This window comes from Melanotaenia boesemani, chromosome 18 (assembly GCF_017639745.1).
Source record: "Melanotaenia boesemani isolate fMelBoe1 chromosome 18, fMelBoe1.pri, whole genome shotgun sequence".
In the NCBI taxonomy this organism is placed as follows: domain Eukaryota; kingdom Metazoa; phylum Chordata; class Actinopteri; order Atheriniformes; family Melanotaeniidae; genus Melanotaenia; species Melanotaenia boesemani.
Window position 1 is genome coordinate 18,230,953 of NC_055699.1, and position 19,703 is coordinate 18,250,655.

Consider the following 19,703-nt stretch of genomic DNA (forward strand, 5'->3'; position numbering starts at 1 on the left):
AGAATGTCCCCATATGTAACAAATAAAATGAAAGATCAGGAAAACAAATAACAAATTCCAAAAACTAAAAAAACAAACAAACAAAAAAAAAAAACATACTAATACTAATACAAATGTATATTTTGTATTGAATGAAAAAGTCCAAACTTACCTGACTTGGAGCCACACGGAACATTGTGGTGGAAACACTTGTTTCACATAAAAAAATAAATAAATAAAAAAATCATGATGTCATTTGACTATTCTAGTACTTAATAATTTAAGTGTGTTTGCTGCCAACAGTCCTTTTTTTGTTCTATTACAGGACTGGTGATTTAACTTAAGTGAAGGATCTGAAAGCATTATATGATGAAAAACAAACATGATTTCAGATTGCCTTTTTTAATAAAAGATGTGTTTTTTATTTATTTTTTTACACATTTTAAGGCATCATGCACAGAAAAAAAGCCATACTAAAGGCATTATGCCGACCCTCTACCAAAAATTAGGCTCTAACATTTGAAGATTCGCTGATAAAAATAAGTTTGTACAAATATGGCATGTAAGCTGGCATGTCAGTGAATCCCAAAGCAGAGCAGCACCTGCTTTCACAGTTTTTGTAAACATGGCTTTGAGCAAAAAAGGGAAGAGGAAAAGAGAAAGAGAAAGCATGCTTCAATCTGGGGCTAAATTTCCCTGAAAAGCATGCAATGCATTTTAAATCATATTTACAATGCATTATTTTATTTATTTTTTAACATATCTCTTTTGTTATTTCATCAGTTAAAGTTAAGACATTACAATGTTGCCAACATTAACAAACATACCGACAGAAAGAAAGATAGACGTGTCCTTAATGAGTCCCCCAACACAGACACTGATCAGATTTGTCAACAAAACACTGCAAGATTTTTCTCTTCTTAATACCATCTATTCTTAAATTTTTAAACAACCCAACTAGGCTTAAAGAAATCTTGTAGTGTCCAATTTGGCAGACATCCAGAGGGTCTTGGGAACTTTGGCACAGATGTGTCCAGTTGTGCTCTTTTGTGGTTTTCCATGTTCGCTATACGACATTAAAGACCATGGAAAGATATTGTTCATATGAAACCTGGATCCAGCCATCCTGGTCTGTATCATACCGCCTAAACACATCGGTCAACCTCTGTGGGAGAACAAAAAACGGAAACAAGTGACTGTTAGCAAGTTTTTAAACTAAATGAATAAACACAATCATGTAGATTAGATCAGTGGTTCCTGAACTATTTGAGACATGACCCCCACAACTACATGTGTTTGCAGGGTTTTAACACCGTCTTATTAAGCTTAAAAAAACAAATGTGTCCTATTTATGCAGTTACAACTGTAGTTAAGAGGGTCAGGTTTTAAAATCAATACTAAATAACATCACTAACACCATCTTTACAGCCAGCCAAGACGCTGGAGACAGGAACACTGAGATTAGTCAAGGTGGACGAAACATGGACGCAGAGTATAGAGCAATCCTAAAAGTCTAAAAACTCTGTCTGCACAGAAGAGGTCATAAAAAGACATCATGATCATATGACTTCACTGTATAGACATATTGTTTTGATTCACTGATTGTTACCTGTAAAACAATACAGCACTGGATGAAGTCATCAAACGCCACCTGTCCCTTCCTCTGACGGTCAAACTTGTCTATCAGGGTGCCGTAGAACTGGTCTGAGAGACGATAACCTACACACAACAGCAAAAATAACATTAGGAAAGGCAGGGCAGATTTATTTATACAGCACATTTCATACATCAGCAATCCAATGTGCAGTAAAAATGTAAACAAACGAACACAAAGTGAGTTACATAAAATACAGACAGGAAATACTGTGAAAGCTTAAATAATTAAGTTATTATGGGCGAAAGGGTTTGGACTAGATACATGTTTTTTTTTCTCCAGGGGTCTGTAACTTGTGGCTCTTCAGAATTTCCTCACTGGCTACTAATACAGGGGAATTCTGGGTGGTAAAATTGTCCTTTTTATTAGTAAATGTTGCGATCCCCTGTCCTTTACCCTTTTCAAACTTTAAAAGCTTTGATTTTATTTGTTTAATGCTCTTAACCTTAACTTAGAATCCACTTTAAAAGAACAAAGGTTTGGAGGTGACATCAGGTTTTCTGGTAGTTGTTTTCCTGATATAGATAGAATCTAATTTCCTTGTTTAGTCTGAACTCATGGGAAGAAAAGCAAACTTAACCCAGATGATCTTAGATATCTCAGTGGCAAATGATTTAACACACTGGAATCCAGATCTGAGAACAGGGATGAAATGGTTTTGTGAGGACACAGGCAGCAGTATTCTGGATTATTTGCAGTTGTCTAAGTGATTTTTAGAGAAACCTGTAAACTAAAATAACAGCCGTCACACCCACTAAAAACAAATGCATGAAGGAGTTTTTCTAAATCAAGCTGAACCACCAGTCTTCTTATTCTATATATATTATTCAGGTGGGAAAACGTTCGATTTCCGGCTTGAGTTGTTTTTAACGTTGATAATGGTCAATTTTGGTTTCAAAGACAATTGTCTCAGTTTTATCTTTATTTAGCTAAATCAATGGGACCAGAGTCCCTCAGTGAGACAGTAACATAGAGCTGAGCATCATCAGCATAATTACAATATTTGGTTTGCAATAAAGTTGGCTATTCAAAAGCATCCTCTGCTCTCCATTCCCCATCTTAAACTTTCTTTTGGATTATTGAAAATTTGAAGTGTATTTTGGCCCCTTGGACCTCAGAACAGAGGTTTCCTCAGCAGTGTGGAGACATTGCGCAGTAATTTCACAAACTGATCTGTAAATTCATGCAAACATTTTGAAATTAACAAAGCTGTAGACACACAGACTGGCTGAGGTGGATCAGCAAGTTGTGATCAATTGAATGATAATGGTGCGTTCCACTTGTCCCTGAATTCCAAGCGGCTGAGAATATGTGACGTCATTACCAGGTAGTTGGTGTTTCAGCTGCTCCAACTCGGAAAAAATGGACGCCTCTAAAACAGCCAATTTATGAGCATCTAAAAATGTTGTATAAAAACTAGAAAATCATAAAGCTATTGTAAAAATGTGCACCATGAGGATACCAACCAGTTTTGGTGATAATGAGTAATAAAATACACATATTGACACGATTTTTTCACAAACAAACCCGCTGTAACAATGTAATTATCGATAACAACTTGTTGCTGTTCACACTAGAAAATTAATGGACACAAAATATATTGTAAAGAATTTTAATAAAGACAACAATGGACTACAAGTGGTACTGGGCTTAAATCTGGAATTTTGGGGTCTTCTGAAACTTAGGGGTTCATCGTTCAGAAAAACAAAATCACTTCGTTATTTCTGGCAAAAACTCCTCGGTATTCCAATTTCCGAGGTTATCTGGAACACACGATAAGCCTGTCTGAGGCTTCAAAAGATAATCATCTTGAAGAAGAATGTAAACACTGCAATGGTTTTTACAGAACTAAGAGGACAAGACTCAAGATCTCGATGAAATGAAGAAATCATGCAAAGTAATTCAGAATTTCTCTAAATTTGGGACTTTTTTCAAACTTGCCACAGATGCAGCACAAAGAGAAATTCCTCTGTCGTTCCCCAGGTCTTTCCTTTGAGCTGTAAATTGAAGAAGACTGTCCAATATTAATGTCATGATTGCTGCATAGGTGGCAAGTTGAAAACAGATAGAAATCAATACCCTTATCAAATGCATGCTGCTCCACAGATTCTGACACAGAGTTCCTGAAAAGATGGAAACCTGACCTGCTGACCCCCTGAGAAACGACAGTCTTGAAGAAAACCACGGAGCCCGCCACCACGGGGAAAAAATTTGAATACAAAAGCATACTTTGCAGCTCACCGAATCCAGTCAGCGCCTGCTTCAGCTCGTTTTTGTCAATGAAGCCGGAGTTGTCCCTGTCGTAGGTCCTGAAGATGTTCTGCCAGTCCGTGATGTACTTCCACACCCCGGCAAACTCGTTGAAGTTCACGCCGCCTTTGTTTTCTCGGTCAAACATGGCTGAGGGAGAGACGGGGGTCACAGAGTCACATATGTACACAGATCACACCCAACTCTAGAAATAATGGTTGGGACAAACCCAGTCACATAAAAGCAAGCTTTGCAAAGCTGTCAGAGTTAACAGTGCAAGTCACACACACTCACACTTGACTAACGCCTGCCTCATAAAACTGTTTCATAACATAGCAAGAAAATAGCTCCCCACTCCAATACTCCACTCCTCACCCCCATGCGGCTCAATCCAATTACCTCCCAACAAAGGGAGTGTTATCGCAGGATATGCTTCTTTCTGTGGGACCATTAAATAATGGATTTACTGCTCATGGTGCAGAGGGAAAGCAAAAGGAATTATGAGGATTTAAGCTTGAAGTCACAAAACAAATGCGGAGCAAAGTATACAGTACAAGAACATTGACAAAGATATTTAAACTACGCTGCTGAGCTAAAAGTTTTTAACCTCTTGCAGCAGATCAATATTTAGAGTCTCCAGTTTTCTCATTGCCTTACAGACGCCATCTCTTCTTCCTTTTATTGATGGCTGTTTTTTTTCCATTAGAGCAGCACTCCCCACACAAAAGATGAGTTTGTTTGTGCTTTCGTAGCTTAAAATACTTAATCTCGTTGTCATGGCAAAGAGACAAATAAACAACTTGGGTAGTTAAGTAAGTGGGGTATGTCACCGTCAGCAGCTACTTACATATGATGGAGCGCACAGTTACTGGGTTGAAAGGAGTCCATGTCCCTGTGAATCAGATGAAGGGAAGTTAAACATCACGACAAAGAATCTGCAGCAGCGGATCTATGTGGCTGTAAAAGACAAGAAAGTGTGATGAAAGGAGAATAAAAGTGTGAAAAAGAGTGGTTGATGGCTGACACAGAGATGAAGAGGCAGCTGCTGCATAACTTCCAGCTAAGATCCACTTTAACTGTCCTCAAGAGATTATTTTGAAACATTTTTTTTACTTATTTCTTAAGACCAACACTTCTTGACCATATCCCAGTTAAGAGAGTTTATTGTTTTCAAATAAAAACTGATGGCAATCCTAATTTATTTTTATGTATTTACAAAGTTACATCACAGAGTGTAAAGAAAAGGTGACACCAGTGCATAAGAATCTTAAAAGTGGATTTTTATCATGACCAGCAGGAGGCGATTTCTATGATAAAAAGCAAGAAAATTCATAGAAAATTACATTTACCCACTAAAGTGTACTGGATTCAACTGAAAAATAAAAAATACAAAGCCTTTTTTTTTAACATAAAAAAAATGATATTACAAAAAATTATTTCCAAGATATTTTTTAAATATATTTATTTATTTACTTAGCCATTTATTTATTTATCCATTATCTATTAATTTTTTCCCCCTCTGTTTTAATAAACAAAGAGATCCATGATGAGAAGTAGAGGGTACCTGCACCTACTTTTTGTAGGGCTACAATCTGTATGGTGTATAGCTCCTGTAAGAGAATGAAAATCACACTTTGTACTTTAACCCTAACTTTTTGGCAAGCTAACTATGTGAACTGGCACGGCAAAAGTCAAGAATTTGTTTAAATGACACACAATAAGTGTTGCAAGTGGTGCTGAAAATTATCCTGTTGACTCCAGTACAAGCAATGTAAGCTAACTTACACAACAAACAGCACATAAACACTAAGAGTCTACGTTTATGCACTATATGGTGCCCTGAAAATACCATATGCATGCATACAACTGTATAAAAAGAGGATAAGTGAGTTTACAAGGAAGCACAGATGTACAGAGAGAAAAGTAATGATGGTGGCTGCTGCACTGAAATGTCCCATTAAACACAGTCAGTGCAGAAGCATGCACTCTGCCAAAGCTTTAAAATCTGCAGTGAGCATCAAGTTGGAGCCCTGCAGCAGCTGTTAGCATCCTTGCATCATTACTTTTACTAATCTATATGCTTGTCTTTACTGTCCAAAACAACCGAATTAAACAGAAAATATTTATGTTAATTCCATATTAACATATTATTGATTCTACCTGCAGGGCTCCTATTGTCACAAAGCAAAAGATAGTCTGGCAACATTCTTACAAATGAATTCAAATGAATGACATCATATGTGGAAGAAATTCCTGTTGAATGATAACATATTTGGCAACTTTTTTGTCTGCAAAGAGCAAAAAGTGTGTTTGGAGAAATAAAAGGTCTCAAAATGGATCAACCAAGCTTGAGCTTTTGTTATGGGAACTATCGCATTGGTAGAATAGATTAATTTAAATTCAAACTAATTAGAAATGTCACAAAGTCTGTAAAGAGGCTGAAGATGAAATATTTCTGCAGCAGAAGAATGTTAATGTACACCCCTAAATGTCCACAAAGGACAAAAAAAGAGGTCAAAGCTAAAGGTTTTGCACCTCACAGTCCCCTGACTTTAAGCATCATACATTTATTTGAGGACAGGCCTTTAAAGGGTAGTGTATACAAGAAGGTTCAATGATCTCATATTTAAAAAAAACAAAAAACAATGCATTAAAATAAATTATTTCAAATTAACATTGATGAGATTGGCTTATCTCAGCATGTCACTGTCCCTTATTATCCGCTGTGTGTTCAGAGATGCTAGTCTAGATACCCTGGTTAAAACCAGTGCTTATTTGACCTCCTGTTACCTTTCTATCATCTCAAACCAGTCTGCTCATTCTCCTCTGACATCAACAAGCAATTTTGTTCTAGACAGCTGCTGTTCACTGGATATTTTCTCTTTTTCAGACCCTTCTCTGTAAACCCTAGAGATGGTTGTGTGTGAAAATCCCAGGTCAAAGTCACTTAAATGCTCTTTCTTCCTCATTCTGATGCTCAGTTTGAACTTCAGCAAGTCATATTGACCATGTTTACATGACTAAATGCATTGAATTGCTTCCACGTGATTGGCTATTTGGCAGGTGTGCTTAATAAAGCGGCTGGTAAATGTCTATCTCTCTACCGTTTAGTTTCCTCGCGTTTTACCGATTCAGATTTTGTTAGAGAGGCAGAAGAGACCTGAGCGTTGACGAATGAAGAACTGAGGTCAAGTTCAGTTCCCACAGGAACACCCATGCAGAAGACTCACTGACAAAGACAATGTAGACAACAGCATGATTCACCAAACGCAATGATGACTGCAACAGATGATGAGGTCATGTTTTTTTTTGTTTTGTTTTGTTTTTTGTTTTAAAACCAGAGATGTGATACTTCAAGTTAAAGTGAGGAGGAGAAAAAAAAAGAAAAAAAAAAAAACGGGTAAGAATTGAGCTTGGTGCCTAAAATACATCACTTATTGAGAAGACAAACTTCAATTATAAGCATATAAAGCTGTCATTTATATGGTCAGAGAAAGTCTGATAGACCTTAAGTTTAGGTGGATGTTTAAAGCCTGCTTAACACTCAGTTATCAGGACTAGTAGATTTATTAGGACATCTAAATCTTTGCTGAGTCACCACTTCTTTTTATGGCAGGGAGGGCAGCATTTTAACCCCATGAATGGAAAGAAGTGAGCGTGGAGGATACAGCAATTTAATGAGAAAAACACATGAAAGAGATATACATAAAACAAGAAGACACAGGAAAACCCTTGAAGATCAAATGTGTGAGAAAATTCAGTTTAATCTTTCACTTTCTGTTGCAGCAGCTTGACTCATTTTTGCTGACCTTAGTCGTTCCCTACACCTCCGTCTAGACCCTAAAACAGCGTTTACTGACACTTAATATCTTGCTAGCACTAAGGAACCTTCTCTTACGCTGTGCTGCTCGTTTCTGATTTCCCTCTACAGTTCAGCCATGCCAGCAGTGAGCAGTTCTGCAGCATGAAGCAGAGATAAGAGCACCTCATTTACATCATGGTTTCAAGCACAGCAGAACAAGCTGGTTAATTCTTAAAAATCAATTATAGGGTCCAAATAAATATTGTGGTGGCTAAAAATAAAATAAGATTTTGGGACACAACAAGCTGCATGTACTCATTTCTTCTGTCTCTTTTGGCTGGTTTTATTGATTGGTTGGGGCTGTTGCTTTCTCTGAGAGACCCTTTTTACTGAAGCTGTTATTCTTTAAACAAGATTTTAGTAATATCAGGTCTATTAACCTGCATTTACACTTATGGCCGTTCTAGCTATTCTGTACCTATCAATGATGAGGTCAAAACTTTGGTCAAATGCCACCAGTTTGTTTTTAATAAATTAATTTAATTAAGTGACCTAATAATGATGGATAAATTGGGTTTAAGTTGTCAGGGAATCTGCTCCGACACATCCACTCAGCAGCCAACTTTGATGGTCTCAGCTCTCCGAGACCCCTCTTTAGTTGTGTATATAATGAGGCACACTGTGAAGCAGGAACATTTTCAGGGAAAGTCCAGTCCTTCTTCAACACTGCCTAATGAAGCATTCGAGCATTAAGAAGACATCCAAATTGGGAGATGCATTAGTGTTGTGTCAATACATGATTTAAAATTAGACCTTTTTCACACTTCATTACCATCTACCTGTCACAAAGACACATCCTTTGTAGCCAGAGCCTCATCAGAAATGGTTTCTGTGGCCGTATGCTAAATGGCACAAGAACTGGGCTGAAGATCGGTGGCAGCAGATCTGACTAGTGACGAATCCTCCCCCGCGCCCGGACCGCAACATTACTGAAGCAGTGTGGGATCATCTGGAAGGAGTACAGCCCACAAATCGGAGAACAACCAAAGAAAACTTTTAGAAAGTCCCTCAACAACTAACAACTGTCTAACAGGGTTCAGACTGTGATGAAGAATAAAGCTGCTCAGACCAAATATCTTTCAAGTTTGTCAGAATTGTGTAAACTCTGTTTTTGCCTTCAATACTTTTCATTTCATAGATTTCAATAAATCATAGTGCCTACTTCACGTTTCCTTGAAAATATGACAACTAAACAGAGGCTTAAGGCTTTTGCACATTACTGAAGCTCTTTTAAGTAAAACCTTCTTGAGGAAAACTAGCTGACTCAGTAAGTGATTTGACAGCTGACACTCACATTGAACTGCATACACAATGTTTCAGCAATGCAAACTGGTGACAATTTCCTGCCAGTAAAACCATTAATGCCTGTGTATGTTTCAATGCTGTAGAATAAAAATTAATCCCCCTCTTAATGTTTGGAGATAAAGCACTGGTGTGTCATTAAAGTGCTCAATTTTATATCTACGTCTAGATGAAAGTTACATCAAATACTCATTTTGCAACAGTTAGTTGGAGCACACAACGAGCCATGACCTTTACAGCTGTGCGGATTCTTCATCTCACACATGCCGAGCACACAAACGTTTCACATCAGGAGCTAGCTGTGAGGTCACCGGCGTACGCCAGACAGACTGCGGCTGCCCGGTGTGAGGTGGTCGGTTTGTATGCGTCTGTGTGTTGGCAAGCTGGAACAATAGGTCCTCTGTCCCGTCCACACACTGGACTCTCTCACTGCTGACTCCGACTGCCAGTAGTGAGGCAGAGAGAAGTGAGGAGGAGGAGGAGGTGAAGAAAGAGGCAGGCTGGTGGAAAAACAGAGAGCTCTGACTGCAGTGTGTACACAAACATATACGGCCATGATCAAGCTCAGTGAGGTGCTTGTACTAACATACTCTGCATATGCAAGCTTACCTTGATATGAAGCTTTCCAAACCTATTTTTATTTTAACCCTAAACACACACACACACAGACAAACACACACACAGACCACATCCTGTCTGTCAGGAGAGGAGAACATACAACTTGCAGTTCTAGTGAAGGCAAGTTAACGAACAGCTTTGTCTTCTGTACTTTTAACTATATTGCAATGATCATAACCATATTAAACAGTTTCTTCTAAATGATTTTTTCAAGCTCAAACCAATCAACAACAAAAATAAAGACTAACAATCTTGTTTAATCCTGGCTGTCCTATTAGATTGACATTAATAAACTACACTGAGCGGACTTTATATTTAATATTGTTTTGTTTGTATACAACAATAGAAATGGTCACTGAGCAGCTAATCTGATTTGTGGTTCATACCAGACTATAACTGGCTCAAGTCATCCAGTCAGATTAGATTAGCTAGAAATGATGCAGTCAGAAACAGCTGAGGAGAATATCAAAGAAACTGGACGATAAAAAGTCTGTTTTTACTGTCATCTTAGCTCAACTTCAGGGTAAGTGAGTTTTCCAAATGTAAAAAAAGTCTAAAACTAAGTGAATACGCTTCAAAAGCCCTGCTATTCAGGCAGCTTTACGTGTCTGCAGTTTGTCAGTATACTGCTGCCACATGCTTAAAGCAAAAAACTAAAGAGGAGTGTAAATCTGGGTGTGAAGAAGTGGGAGAGTGTAGCAGAACGATGATATATCGGTTCACCGCCGAGAAAAAAAAATCCTTATTTATAGTACATGGTATAGTTATAACACAAAATTATATATATGAAATAAAAAAATACTTAGAAGTCTCATAAGGGGAACAAAGTAAATTAAATGTTTTTTTCATTATAATTAAAAGTATTTAAAATTCATAATGTAAAATTAACTACATGCACATACACTTCAACCAATCACAGTCCCATCAGAGATGATACTGTTCCACCGTGAATGGAGAGAAGGAAGAGAGATGGAAGGGCTAACAGAGATGGGGATGAATGAGGAGGGGTGGGTGAGAAAAAAATAGATAAGTTTAGAGAAGGAGAGGACAAACAGCAGAGGACATGGCAGGGATGAAGATGGTGCCACATCTTCCTGAGGGAGATGAAACAAGAGAAGATCTCAAATGCATTTAAAAAAACGGGGACGTTTCCAGACAGAGCAATGAGCCAAAGCTCAGTTGATGCACCAAACTAAACGTAGTGTTTCAGAGTCACGACAGACGCTCTAACACTGATGGGATTGGTGGTTTTAGCGAGCAAACTGCAGGACAGGATGCAGTGTAGCGTGTGTTCAGCCTCACTGGCGGCGTTTCATATCACAACAGGCTTAATGAACTGACGGAGTCTGGACCGGGAAACCTGCAGTTCACTACAAGAACACACAGCAAGGTGCACTCTCAGTAAACAACACTGAGGACACACATGCACACAAATGCCAAGTCATAAATAAATAAATAAATAAAAAAAAAATAAAAAAAAACTTTGCAAAAACTGATCAAATACATGCCTATGCATGCATAAGCAACACACACACTGACACACTAATCAGTATGCTGAGCCACTGTGCAGCCTGATAACAGCTTCTTTCACTGCTGCTGCTGGCTTCAACCCTCTTTTTCACCCCCTCTCCTTTGAAGTGCCCAGAAAATGGGTGTCTGTGGAGCCTAATGTGTTCGAAAGTCTTTGAAAATCTGGAGGATTCAAACATGAACTTGACTTTCTCATGATTTCTTCATGAGAAAACCAAACAAACCATCAACCTGCACCAGAGTTTGTGGTGAAATGTACTGCATTGAAAGGCAAGGTCAGGAAAGAGTGCTGGTGCAGTGTTTGGTGTGTGTGTGTGTGTGGCAGGAAAGCTGGTTTTATCAGCCTGCGTTGGTGTGACAGCTACTCTCAGTCACAGCAGCAGCGAAGTTGATTTCACCTGCCAGGATGTGGAGCAGAAAAGATGCATCATTTGTTCGACACTTGTCCTTAAACCGCTTCTTTTTGTTTGGGAAGCTCCGTGTGATGTGATACGTTAATCCTATTTCAATCCTCCTCCTCCTGAGCCACACAAGACCAAGAGTGACTGCACTTCCACCATTAGCAGCTGTAATCCTCACGTTGCATCCCTGGCTTCTTTTAAGGCAGATTTATAAATCATTTTTACTGAGACGTTAATCAGATTAACAGCACACTAAGGACACTAATTGATGAATTTAGTTTATTGCTATTTGACTTCAGGAGCACAGTTTAGAGGCTTTTGGAGACAACAGGCTAATTTAAAAGCCTGTAATATTTTTAGACCATCTACGAGTGTATGTTTACATGCAACTGCTTGCCTTGTTGGCCAAATGTTCTTTTTATATCATGGTATCATATGAACCAAAGCTGCTCAAGCCTGGAGCGAGTTCTGGTAATTAAGGAGGGTTGAAGGCAAACTGCTGTGGAGTAAAAGAGTGTGCTGGATTCATAACACCAGAGTGGAAAACCATAGTGAAACCAAATGCAGTTTTGTGGTAAGTTGAGCTACAGATATAGCCTCACTAGGCCATTTTATTTGTACTGCTGTCCTTGTTCCAGTATACTAGCTCGGTCAGGAATCGATTCATAAGACTGAAATATGGCTGACCTCTACAAAAGGTGGTGATAATCCCCTTTCAGCTTGGGAAACCATTCACACTTCAAGTCGCGCTACTGAACTTCCTCACTTTGACATCCTTCAACAACGGCTAATTCAGCATCCATCTTCTATCCTATCTGTCCTCCGAACTCTCTCCAGAGATGAAAAGTCAGTCCGATGTTGACTCTGGTCAAAGTATACTGCAGCCACATACATTGCTTTGTCCCTTTCTTTCTTTTCCTCTCTTCCTCTGATAATGTCCTCTTGTATTGTATTGTTTTTTCTCATTTCAACTACTTGATTACTTTCCTGTTTCCTGTTTTGGGGACAATGGATAAAAATTTGCCTTGGGCTACAATCCAGCATGTTTATATTAATATGCAATGTTCAGAAGTCAGAAACATGTCTTTGAAGGTCAGAAAGTGCTGCTTTAAGACTTTCTTTAAAATGGCTTTTTAAAACTTGAGGATTCTGAAGAACTTAGAAACACAAAAAATAAAAAATAAAAAGGTTAAATCTTCAACTTTTACTGTAAATGACCATGTTTTTTTTCCATGTAAATCGGAATTTCTTAAAAATCGAAATAGTAAGTCTTGAAAATTTCCCTGTTTCAACACTCCTGATTCAAATTAAAGGTTCATAGCAGACTTTTGTAGAACTTAACAAGCTGTTGGAAAACCATTTCACTTGATTCAGGTGTGTTGCAGCAGGGAAACATTTAAAACGGTTTATAGTAGAATGATCATCAAGGATCAGAGATGGTGATCCCTGATTTATCAGGTAAAACAATGAATATGTAGCTCCAGGTCAGGGCTAATTAACTCCGGCCCTTGAGGACCACTGTCCTGAAGGTTTTAGATGACTCCTGCTCAAACATATCTGATTCAAATTACATGGATACAACAGCTTGTTGTAAAGTTCTGAACAATGGGCCATTCATTTGAATGAGGTGTGTTGAAACAGGGAGGCATTTACAACCTGCAGGGCACTGGCCCTCTAGGGTTGAATAACTGCTCCAGATCCTAATGGGTTAATAATGAGCTTTTCACAGTTATTACATCAGAGATTACAACAACTGGCACGTGGTTCAGCAGGTGACAAATTGCCACCTTGTTGAGCTGAACTTAACACCTTTACAGATGCTATACTTTGTGGTTATTCTGTAATTTGACCGGCTGCTTCTTCTGCTGTGCACCAGCTTTTTCAGTTACTTTTGGGTCAAAGCCTGGGATGGAATAAAAGTTAAATGGAGGGAGGTCTTCAGGAAGTTTTATTTTAAGCTGGTTAGTTTATGTTTATTTTAATATGCCAGCGGGTATTGACTGTTTTTATTTGAACATGATTAGAATGACAGAACCGACTCACTCAGAATTTCTATCTTCTCCACTGTAAAAAGGCCTGCACATGTTAGAGTCAAAACAAACAACTTCCTGATTAGATGTTTTGTCTTATCTGATTCATAATGTTTTCCTTCACGTCCTTCTACTTCAATGTTGAATATAAAGTGACCAGTTTAGAGGAGCTTAAACAAAAATAAGAAAGAGACTTAAGAGAACAAGTAGCAGAAACAACTTGGCTACTGGTTTTAGGGATTTCCACCTCATCAGTGTGCCTCAAACACTGTTACACTGTTTAAGGTTGTACATAATCTTCACTGGTCTAAGGATAAACTGTCATGGATTAAGATGGAGCTGAATCCCACATATGACAGATGTAAAACAGCTCCAGCCACACTGTTACGCGTGTTTTGCCACGATGAGCCATGTTTTGGTTGTGTCCAATGTTACATGGATTCTGGAGACTTACAAACAACCCATCCAACTCTTCTGATTTCACTGTTTGGTGTGATTCCTTTTGAATCCTGTCTGAGCAAACTTCATTCAACCACGATTGTGCATTTTTCTCTGTTGGCCAGAAGACTTAAGCTCACTAGTGGAAGAACTCGGGTTGGAAAATTCTCTGCTTCCTGGCAACCATTCATAAATTCTGTTGAGAATGTCAGCTAGTAATACCGATTCATGATTGCGGCATTATGTTGAATGTATATCACTCAAGGATTTATTGATCTACATGTATATAGTGTTGTGTATACAGTACAATGTATCTACTTATGTCTGACATTATCTGGTATCTAACTAGTGGGATATGGGTGAGGGCAATGCTGTATGTTTTTGTGTTTAACTGTTGGAAAAATATTTTTAAAAAACACAATAAAAATATGCATTTACTATTATTGTTAAAAAAGGCCACTATCTAAGTGTTTAAATTTTGAGTTTCCTGTCATCACAGGAAACAGACATCAAATCTAAAGCGTTTCCTTTGAAGCTCCACTGACAAACCTCTCACCAGCCCCCCGTATTTTTTTTGTCCTGGGATAAAAATAAAACTACATTATTCAGGGATGAAAATAAATAACCAATCAATTTTCTGCTAAAACTTGTTAGATGCTTAAATCAAACAGTGAAGTTGAAGAAAGACAGGAGGATTAATGAAAGGAAAAGAAACAAGAATGCATGGGAATGGCAGAAATTTACCAGACATGAATTCCTACCATTGGATAAGGCCTGCTGAAGCTCTGAGTCTGATATCACTCCACTCCGGTCCTTGTCGACCCTGGGGAGGAAAAACACAGATTAAATGTTGCTTGCTTTAACCACTTTACACCTGCACATAATCCAGCACACAATAGCAGCGGTCATCAGCACTCACCTGCTGAAACTTTATCCCCCTGAGCGTGTGTTAGTATTTCAACAGTGTGCAGGGGATGAATGGAGTCTTATGATCAGGATGAACAAGGCAGCTTGTACGTTCACGGCTCTAGACCAGCCAGACAAATATTGAGTGTTTGGGTCTACGTGTGTGTGTGTTTATATGCCTTTAAACCTGACAAGAGTGTTACAAGTTATGTACAATGTTGAAGAGATGCAGCATTAAGCATCCTATGATGGCAAAGGATGACCCCCGGCCCCTCCAACCCTCAATTATAAGATAGCTATTTCAATTGTTCCTGACCTGATAAAAGCCCTAGTTATTCGAAAGCCTCATCAAAGCTAGCATGTTTACACATTTCCCATCATCTAGAGTGGAAATGATCGGGGTTCTGGCAATGACAGGATCCTCCTACTGATATGTACTCTGCCAGGACCTTTATTACTATTTCAAAGGCTGTACATAAAATATTGACATTTCAGTTTTTATAGCTGCTGTTTTGAAGCCTTGAGTTCAGCGTTTAGGTATCTTTTAGGAGCTGGAAGTAACAAGCATTTGTAACTGGAAAACCTCAAATTTTTTATTTTTTTTTATTATTATTATTATTTTTTTTACAAGGATAAAGCATCTGCACTCTGATTGAAAGAAGTTAAAGTAAAAAATGATCCCATAATATTTCATTTTGTTCTGACTTGAAGGAACTGATGCTTTTTGTAAGAAAGTCTAATGGACGCTGCGTTGTTTTGGAGCTTGCACATAAGGACCATTGATGGTTTGTATTTAACTTAAAACCTGAGGTTCATTATTCATTCACCCCTCATTTGTACTTGGTGATGCAAGGCTACATTTGTAGCCACAGCTGCCCTGGAGCAGATTGATAGTGACGTGGCAGCTGATCTGCGCCGAAGGCCTCTCTGACCACCACCGAACAATCATACACTAGCGATGCTGACACTGGAGTCAGGAAGGGACATTCTGTGTCAAAATGGCTATTCACCTTTGCAGAGACAATGTTCACATACTGTCTTGTGATTTTATAAAGATTTAGAGATGCAGCTACATTATTCCAAAAGAATATTCATATTCATCCCAAAAGTGCTTTTGTACTTTTAGGCGACCCTAAAATATTTTTAAATTGTGCTATGTGCCATCTTCATTTAATCTCCACCAGTAACTTATTTAAACACCTTAAAAAAAAATCTAACAAGTGTTCCCTTTACTCCAAAGTGATCCAAATAAACCCTGCGTTTACCAAGATACTTATTTCATTATGCAATTTTTAAGCAGTGGCCTAAAAAATAGGCACAGGACTCAAAGTGACTGACTTACTTCATGTTTTTATACATCTTTGCCAAATTTACATATAAATAATTCAAATATCTGTTTTTAACTGCTTTCCACTAAATAGAGCTTTATAAAATTACTTTTATCATATTCTTCTAGCAGATTAAGGACAAGGCTCAAGACATGTCAAATAAAAGCAGTTAAATATTAAATTTGATACGTTCTCTTTTTAATTCTGTGAATAAATGGCAGAACTGAAGAAAAAGTACAATACTCTGGTTAAAAAAAAAAAACTTGCTATGTTATACTGAAACTAGATTTATTTTATATTAACATCTAAGTTAAGTTTGGAAAACATTAATGTAGCAATGAGTCGTCCTCTGAGACGCAAAAGCCATTAAAACCTCAGAAGGCTAGGTTATGACACAAATAACTGTCCCCACAGCTCTGAAACACAGTTTAGTCAATCATCCAGTGACTCAGTTGTTCCTTAGCAACTCGCCCTTCCTAACCTGTTGACGCAGCGCTCATTTAACAAACACTGTCTGAATTCCAGCGGAGGAGAGAAGGGAGAGGATGGGAAAACCCCCAACACATAAACACACACTGGGAAAAAAAAACACAAGACCAGCCCAGTGTGGAATCTGTGGGTTGGACTTCTGCTCCCAACTGTGATGAATTACTTGGAGGTAAAACCTCCATGTCTGAAGCCTACGTGCCGTTCTTTATGGTGATCATCTATATATTTATGTTCACCTCCAACCACTTAAATAAAGAAAAACAAACACAGAAACTCGCTTTCCAGACTTAGGGGGAAAAAAAATGTCACTCTGCGGGATCCATAAATGAAAGCTTTGTCAAAGTGAGGGTGAGGAGCGGTTTGGGTTGGTGCAAGGAGAAGGGGGCGTCCAACCTTTACCAAACACCGACAGATTAACTCAAAGAAGTGTGTGTGTGTGTGCAGTATAAGCACTTCAATTCTCTTCGTCTACATCTCTGCAACTCACTCCGCCTGGAGCAAAGTTACCTCGCAATTGCAAAAGAAAGAAAAAAAAAAAAAAACATCTGGTGTTTCCATCTTCACACTGTCGAAAACAGAAATTTTCTGCAGGACAACGTCAAATCAGTTGTTCTGCTCAGATTTTTCCATGTTTCACTTTTTCCCTGTTAGGCAATTGTGGCAATAAAAACCCCACCCAGCCTTCTTTCCACATACAAATCCAGTGAGGCCACGTCATTGCAGAGGAAAAATGTAATTAAAGCTTCTTTTTTACTTTCCATTTTCAAACTTCAAGTACCCAGTATTTAGGATAAGGTGAGACTGAACATGATGTTGTTGCTGCATAGCAACAAATCTTATCTAAAGAAGGTGCATTGTTGTACACTCGCGGAGGGCAGGGTGCAAACATTTTTCTCATACCTTCACTGAAAAAGAAAAAAGAAAGCTGATGATTCATTTAGCTACAAGTCATATGTCAAGAAGACACCATTTCTTCTCCTCCCATGAACATTACACTCGATTTAACCGAATAAAAAGTAAGTTACGGCACTTTAATGGCTTTCCAAAAGCAATCCAGCAGCAGGCTGGTGAGTCACAGATTGGTAGGTGTGCATATGTGTTTGCATGACACACAAACTGAGAGACCTTCTGTGTCAGCCATGCTCTACTGACTCTGATCACATGACCAAGGGAATTCCAGCAAAAGCTCTGCCAGATATTCACCAAGGGGCAGCAGAAGAGGCAGCAATGGGAGGAGATGACTGTACGAGCTCATGACAGTCATAATGCCTGTATTTGTTTGACATTTACAGTGAGGATGACTCCAAATGTGTACAGTCATGTCTGTCAGGAAAGGTATTGCTCCTGAGTGTGTGGCAGATCTACACAGGGGCTAAATATGCACATCCAGCCGGATTTCTCTGAGGTTTTGCACCACACATAAATAATTAGTTAAGGTCGGCCAGAGCCTTGAATTGCCTACAGTATTTCAATAGTGTGAGAAACAAATCCTCTGCAGTATTACATAACTGTTTAGCTTATTATTACCAGGAGCCAAACCATATCATCATTTTCCTAACTGCCTACTTACTACTATGACTATCACAGCTGCTGACACACTTTTGAAACAGTCTGTGATTAAACTGATGACTATTACTGGTTAAAAGTCACATGAATGGGTTGAGAATAATATGACATCAATTATCTGACTAATGTTCTCATGTCAGCCATCTAGAAACAGATATCATGTGCTACATGTATCTACAACTACCTTTATTCCCCCTTTTGTTCCAGGAAAACTTCATTCTCACAGAATTTTGACTGACCAGGTGCAGACTTGATGCAGAGGTACGTGTTGGTAAAAGGAAAGTCCTTAATTAGGTATACACTACTAAAGTTTTAAATGAACTACCTTGCTTTGCAGGGAAAAATAACACTTTCAAGGACTCTTGGAGGTCTTTGTACAAGGTTAATAAATTCTCATTGTTGCTGATGACTGCACTGAAAAAGCAGATTTTTTTTCTACGAGTTCTTCACAGAAAAATTAGGATTAGTAATGAAGTCACGTGACATCGTTCTTTGCGCAGTAATGTAACGGATTGTAATGAGAGAAGCTGAGTGACAAGTAAAAGCTAGCGGCCAAGCTGTCCTGTAGTGTTTCCAAAACTGAAAGTAAATCTGAACACTGTCTAATAACTCATTTCACTGCGGACATTTGCTTTAAACCGAAAATAGCTGAAAGGACGCGAGCGTAAAGACACACACCCAGCCCCTGTTTCTTCCCCTTCGCACTACACACACGACAGCAGTTTTCACTGCGGAGCGGACGGAAAGCACACAGCGGTGAAACCAACCACCTTTTCTCCCCTCACCTCTGGAAGATATTCCACAGAAATCCCTGATCCGGAGGAGCGTTGATATGCGGAGGAGCTCTATACGGACTGTGATACGCCATTTTTGTTTATATATATATATAATGAAGACTGTCAAAAAAATTCTGCAGGGCAAGTACGGACTGTTTCCTCTTGCTGTAGTTTCTCTTCCCGGCTGGTGCTTCAATCAGCCTTCACCACCCAATGTTAACTGCCTGCCTCCTCGCGCACAGAGGCGGGGCCAATCATTCACCACTGCCCATAAGAACGGTGACGTTACGCATTCTCTTTTCCGAGTGAAAGAGGAAGCTATGATGTAAGGAAACATTTAAGTAGTTTAAAAGAGCAAATTTACAACAGGTTGAACCAGTTCCTTCTACAGATGTTTAATTTTAATTTATTTGAACTACTACTCGCTGTAGTATTTCTAGTAGTAGTGACAGCATGCGTAATAATATGTTGTATTTAAAATGTCAAAAAGAGAAGAATTTCTCCAAACATAGAATAGAAGCGAATGGAATAGAGTAGAATGGAATATAGTTTTGCAGTGTAACAATAAAAAAGA

The 19,703-nt window shown here is 38.6% G+C and overlaps 1 protein-coding gene across 2 annotated transcripts; it reads right to left on the reverse strand.

Moving 5' to 3' along the window:
- Nucleotides 1-372: 372 nt before the first annotated feature.
- Nucleotides 373-19,337, reverse strand: pdcd6 (programmed cell death 6). 2 transcript variants are annotated; one of them, XM_041968475.1, is made up of 6 exons: nucleotides 19,139-19,337; nucleotides 14,826-14,887; nucleotides 4,731-4,775; nucleotides 3,863-4,033; nucleotides 1,589-1,698; nucleotides 373-1,144 (listed from the first exon to the last, which is right to left on the reverse strand). In XM_041968475.1, exons 1-6 carry the CDS (start codon nucleotides 19,219-19,221, stop codon nucleotides 1,046-1,048), a joined length of 570 nt encoding a protein of 189 aa, XP_041824409.1. In that variant the 5' UTR covers nucleotides 19,222-19,337; the 3' UTR covers nucleotides 373-1,045. The 2 variants fall into 2 exon arrangements, with proteins under 2 accessions (XP_041824409.1, XP_041824410.1); XM_041968476.1 differs by having other exon boundaries at nucleotides 3,875-4,033; nucleotides 19,139-19,334.
- Between the last annotated feature and the right edge of the window lie 366 nt (nucleotides 19,338-19,703).

What these genes read in the sequence shown, in the direction of transcription:
- pdcd6 (XM_041968475.1), bottom strand. Translation starts at nt 19,221, where the DNA reads ATGGCGTATCACAGTCCGTATAGAGCTCCTCCGCATATCAACGCTCCT. An exon ending in AACTGTGCGCTCCATCATAT is followed by an intron (nt 4,034 to 4,730) that starts GTAAGTAGCTGC and finishes TCTCTCCCTCAG; the next exon opens with CCATGTTTGACCGAGAAAAC. An exon ending in TGGATTCGGTGAGCTGCAAA is followed by an intron (nt 1,699 to 3,862) that starts GTATGCTTTTGT and finishes TGTTGTGTGTAG; the next exon opens with GTTATCGTCTCTCAGACCAG.